Source organism: Alosa pseudoharengus, unplaced genomic scaffold (genome assembly GCF_046254945.1).
Source record: "Alosa pseudoharengus isolate Yale_2024_CS ecotype anadromous, Long Island Sound unplaced genomic scaffold, YU_APseudo_1.1 YU_APseudo_1.1_scf_3, whole genome shotgun sequence".
NCBI classification, from domain to species: domain Eukaryota; kingdom Metazoa; phylum Chordata; class Actinopteri; order Clupeiformes; family Clupeidae; genus Alosa; species Alosa pseudoharengus.
Window position 1 is genome coordinate 34,011,272 of NW_027468718.1, and position 5,000 is coordinate 34,016,271.

Consider the following 5,000-nt stretch of genomic DNA (forward strand, 5'->3'; position numbering starts at 1 on the left):
CTACCCTGCTATCTGTCCTGTCCTGTCCTGACCTTTTATATTATTGAGGAGTGTGTCCGTCTCCAGTTGGAACAGCAGGTGGGCATATAAAACGGGTGAAGGACACAGTAATATAAAATCTGTAGAATGCTTTCTTAAAGATCCATTTTATTTCGTTTTTGAAGCAGCATAAAAGAAGTGTATTGTGTGCACAAAACTAGCCTACTCTGGTTTACACTGGTGTTTATTACTGCTCCATGTGTCCAAGGACAACTCAGTGTGAATCATCAACTATGGATTCACATGATCTCTGGCTGACTGAATGCCAGTTAGTCTTGGATAAGATTATGACCCTTTAATACGGCCCTATAGACTATCTACTGGGTCTGCTAGTGTGACAGTGCCAGGCTCAGCCAGTGGTTATATCCAGTTGTGTGTTGTGTGTTGTGTTCAGTGCCACAGGGATGGGTGTCTGGTTTTGGCTGGTTTTGATCCGGTGCTGACTGGCTCCTGTGTTGTGTTCCCAGGTTACTGGAACATCATCGTGCACGGGCGCAAGCACTCCTACCGCCTCTACACCAAGCTCCTCAACGAGGCCATGCGCTGGGCGTCGGCCATCCAGGGCGCCATCGACAACAAGGTTCCCATAGAGACGCCAACACAACAGCTCATCCGCGACATCAAGGTACGGCCTACACACTACACATAGGCCTGGAGCGGCTCGCAGAGGTGTGTGAAAACACACCTGTCAGTCACAGGTGTCTGTGGCGGCCCGGAGCAGAAAGGAGACAGTTTACCTTTACACAACCTTTACACAACCTTTGACAGAGTCTGTCAGTGGGAGTTAATCACTGATGCTGTCTCAGGTGTGCTGCCAGGGCACGAATCACTGATGCTTTTGTGTGTGGGGTTACGTAACATGTCTGTTGGAAGAGTTGGAGGACACACACACACACACACACACACACTCTCTCTGACATACACACACAAGCTCTCTCTCTCTCTCTCTCTCTGTATCTCACTTTCACACACACACACACACACACACACACACACACACACACACACAGACACACACACATACACACACCCACACTTACACAGAAAAAGAGAGAAAGATAATCCAATCACCAAGGACTCATACTTTGTTTCGTCACTTTGTTTCTCCGAAATTCTCACACAATAAATTAACAGGTGACAATTATGTAATCAGAAGATAAAAACATAAAATTAAAATAATGATTATTTCTTCAAAAGTCTTATCTTATCTTATTGCTCATGCTAACGGATATGCAGCTTGCTTTTACTTAAACTTATGCTAATATTATTGACTCATCTCACAGCAATGCTAACTTTAACACTTATGCTATGCTAATACTTCCTGCTCTGTTAACCCTGCTGCTGGACCCCAGGCCATGCAGAGTTCCCAGCAGACGTAGTGAGCTGCCTCACCTGCTGCTAGCCTGCTCCTGCTCCAGCTGTGCTGCTGATGCACCCTGTAGCCGTTAGCGGCGTAGTGTAGCCAGGTACTGGGATGGAGGGTGTGCCGAGTGCTAATGCTAACGCTAACGCTGGGGCGTGCTGCTGCTGCTGCTGCTGCCCGGGTGCCCAGGCTCTTATCCCCTGCCTCTGATTTGCCCCAGAGCTGGCCCACCAAGTTCTGATTTGCCTCAAAACTGGCCCAGATCTGCCCCTGATTTGCCCCAGATCTGGCCTGGGACTCCCCCAGGCTGCAGCTCTCCCAAGCGGCTTGTCTCCCCCCTGTGTGTGTGTGTGGTGTGTGTGTGTGTGTGTGTGTGTGTGTGTGTGTGTGTGTGCAGTGCAGTGTGGTGGATATGCAGTGCTCTCTGGCTCGCCTGTCTGGGTTTCACAACTGCTCACTACACACTCGAGGCGTTGCCAGTTCTCCAGTGTGCTACTGAACTGCACTATCAAAAGACTGTGTGTGTCTGTCTTTATCTTTTCACAATTTTCAAGCAATGTTTGCTTCTGCATGTGTGAGTCTGCCAGGCATGCGGTTAAGGGGGAAATAAGGTTTTCAGCTGCTTATTTAGATTCCTGAGAGTTTGCGCTATGAACACGGTGGAGAGGTGTCCCTCCTGTGTGCAATGTGAGGCTACTGGCCAGCGTGTGGTGGGGTTGGCTGGGGCGGGTGAGGGCAGTCGTTTTCCTGAGAACACACCAAAAGGAAAAGAGAAACTGGAATCCATAGTAGTTATAAATATTTACTTATTTTTGATTGCAGACACTGTTGAATATTTGTGTGTAATTTCTTCGTGTATGATGATTGTATGAGATGAATCCTGCATTTTGGATGTATGCGTTTAATACCATAGTATTTAATAGATGTGTGTGTGTGTGTGTGTGTGTGTGTGTGTGTGTGTGTGTGTGTAGGAGAACAGTCTGAACGTGGAGGCTGTGGAGCAGACGTACAGACGGAACCCCATCCTGAGATACACGCAGCACCCCCTCCACTCCCCACTGCTGCCCCTGCCCTATGGAGAGGTCAACACCACCCGTGAGTGTCCCCCAGGTCCTAAAGCAACAACACCACATTCCTTTTTTTATATAGCGCTTTTCAAGGCACACAAAAGTGCTTTACAGTGAAAGGGGAACCTCACTAACCACCACCTATGGAGAGGTCAGCACCACCCGTGAGTGTCCCCCAGGTCCTAAAGCATCCCTTGCTTTCATCCCTTGCACAAGTGGCCTTTTCACCTGCCTGCAAGAACAGGACTGTGTGCTCAGATAGTTAATTTCCCTAAACACTGAGAGCCAGTCGCATCTGCGTTTACAGTACTCAGCATGACCTCAGGCTCAGGCCACGTTCCTCACTTCATCTGACTCAATCAGGCAGTTGCAAGAACAACACAAAAAAAAACTAGAGCTAAATGAACTGCTTTAGAAGTTGAGAAGTTGGCCTTTTCATTCCTACTCTCTCTCTCTCTCTCTCTCTCTCTCTCTCTCTCTCACACACACACACTCTATTTGTCTCTCTCTCACACTCTCTTTCTTCCTCCCTCTCTCTTTCTCTCTCTCTCACGCTCTATTTGTCTCTCACACTCTCTCTCTCTCACACTTTCTCTCTCTCACTCTCTCTCTCTATTCTTTTTTCTTCCTCCCTCTCTCTCTCTCTCTCTCTCTCTCTCTCTCTCTCTCTCTTTCTCTCTCTCTCTCTCTCTCTGTGCAGTCCAAAAGGAGAAGGGCTACTCGAGCCTGCAGGACGAGGCGGTGAAGATGTTCAACTCGCTGCAGGAGATGGAGGCGGTGTCTGACCCTACGCCCATCATCCAGGGCATCCTGCAGACATGCCACGACCTCCGACCCCTGCGCGACGAGGTATACTGCCAGCTCATCAAGCAGACCAATCACGTGCCGCAGCCCAACAGCGCGGCCAATCGCGCGCACTGGCACCTCCTCACCTGCATGAGCTGCACCTTCCTGCCCAGCCGCGGCATCCTGCGCTACCTCAAGTTCCACCTCAAGAGGTACGCCGCCACTGTAGCACACACACACACAACACACACACACACACACAGCACACACACACACACACACACACACACACACACACACACAACACACACAACACACACTCCACACACACACACACACACACAACACACACAACACACTTACCCCCATGCGCACTCCACACACACAACACACTTACACCCACACACACTGCACACACACAGCACACTTACCCCCACGCACACTCCACACACAACATTCACACAACACACTTACTCCCACACACACTCCACACACACAACACACACATAACACACACACAACACACTTACCCCCACACAAACTCCACACTCACACAACACACACACAACACATACACTCCACACACATGACACACTAATGACACACACACAACACAGACACTCCACACACATGACACACACACACACACTCCATCAGACACTCCACCTACCCCACACATCACACACCCCATCTAAAAGTGTAGAATGAATCTATGTGTCATCTATATGTATCTATATCTGTCATTCAATATGTGACATCTGTCATTCAATATGTGACATGTGTCATTCATGTCTCCTGATCCCCGTGGAGCGGACAGGGAGCATTCTAGTAGCATTTAGCGAGAAAGTGTGAAATCCCAATTTGTTATCCACTTATCCATTACTGTAGATTATAAATCATGTCATGTCCCTCTTGGCTACTGGAGATGCTGGTCTTAAGCTGAGACGCTTTTACGCCTCTGTCCAGGATAAAGGAGCTGTTCACTGGCACTGAGATCGAGCAGTATGCTGTGTTCATCGGGGAGACCCTGAAGAAGACAAAGCTGCGTGAGTACGTGCCGTCTCAGGAGGAGATCGCCGCCCTGTTGGTCAGGCAGGAGATGACCACCACGGTGTACTGCCATGGAGGAGGCTCCTGCAAGATCTCTATCAACTCACACACGACGGCTGGAGAGGTGAGCGCAGACCACTTAACACACACACACACACACACACACACACACACACGCACTACACACATAAAAACATACACACCACACACACGCACTACACACATACAGACAGACACACACACACACACACACAACTTATGCATGACTCTTACCATACCCCACGAATACAGTCTGTTTCATATGCATTATCTATATTAATGTATGTGTATATGTTTAACATATTTGTTTTTGTTTTTGTGTGTGTGTACATGTCTGCATGTGCGCGTGCCTGTGTGTGTATGTGTGTGTGTGTGTGTGTGTGTGTGTGTGCGCGTGCCTGTGTGTGTGTGTGCGTGTGCACGTGCCTGTGTGTGTGTGTGTGTGTGTGTGTGTGTGTGTAGGTGGTGGAGAAGCTGATCAGAGGGCTGGCGATGGAGGACAGCAGGAACATGTTTGCCCTGTTTGAGCACAGCAGCACCATGGACCGAGCAGTGGAGAGCAGAGTCATTGTGGCCGACGTACTGGCCAAGTTTGAAAGGTAGAGAGAGAGAGTGTGTGTGTGTGTGTGTGTGTGTGTGTGTGCGTGCGTGCGTGT

The 5,000-nt window shown here is 49.1% G+C and overlaps 1 protein-coding gene across 1 annotated transcript in view; it reads left to right on the forward strand.

Moving 5' to 3' along the window:
* myo10l3 (myosin X, like 3) overlaps positions 1-5,000 on the forward strand; it is a gene marked incomplete at its 5' end in the record, with an annotated part of 54,111 nt that overhangs the window by 40,066 nt on the left and 9,045 nt on the right. The window contains 5 exon segments of the mRNA XM_076264101.1: positions 507-664; positions 2,374-2,497; positions 3,170-3,467; positions 4,222-4,429; positions 4,807-4,943. Of these exon segments, the coding sequence (XP_076120216.1) occupies positions 507-664; positions 2,374-2,497; positions 3,170-3,467; positions 4,222-4,429; positions 4,807-4,943 (925 nt within the window).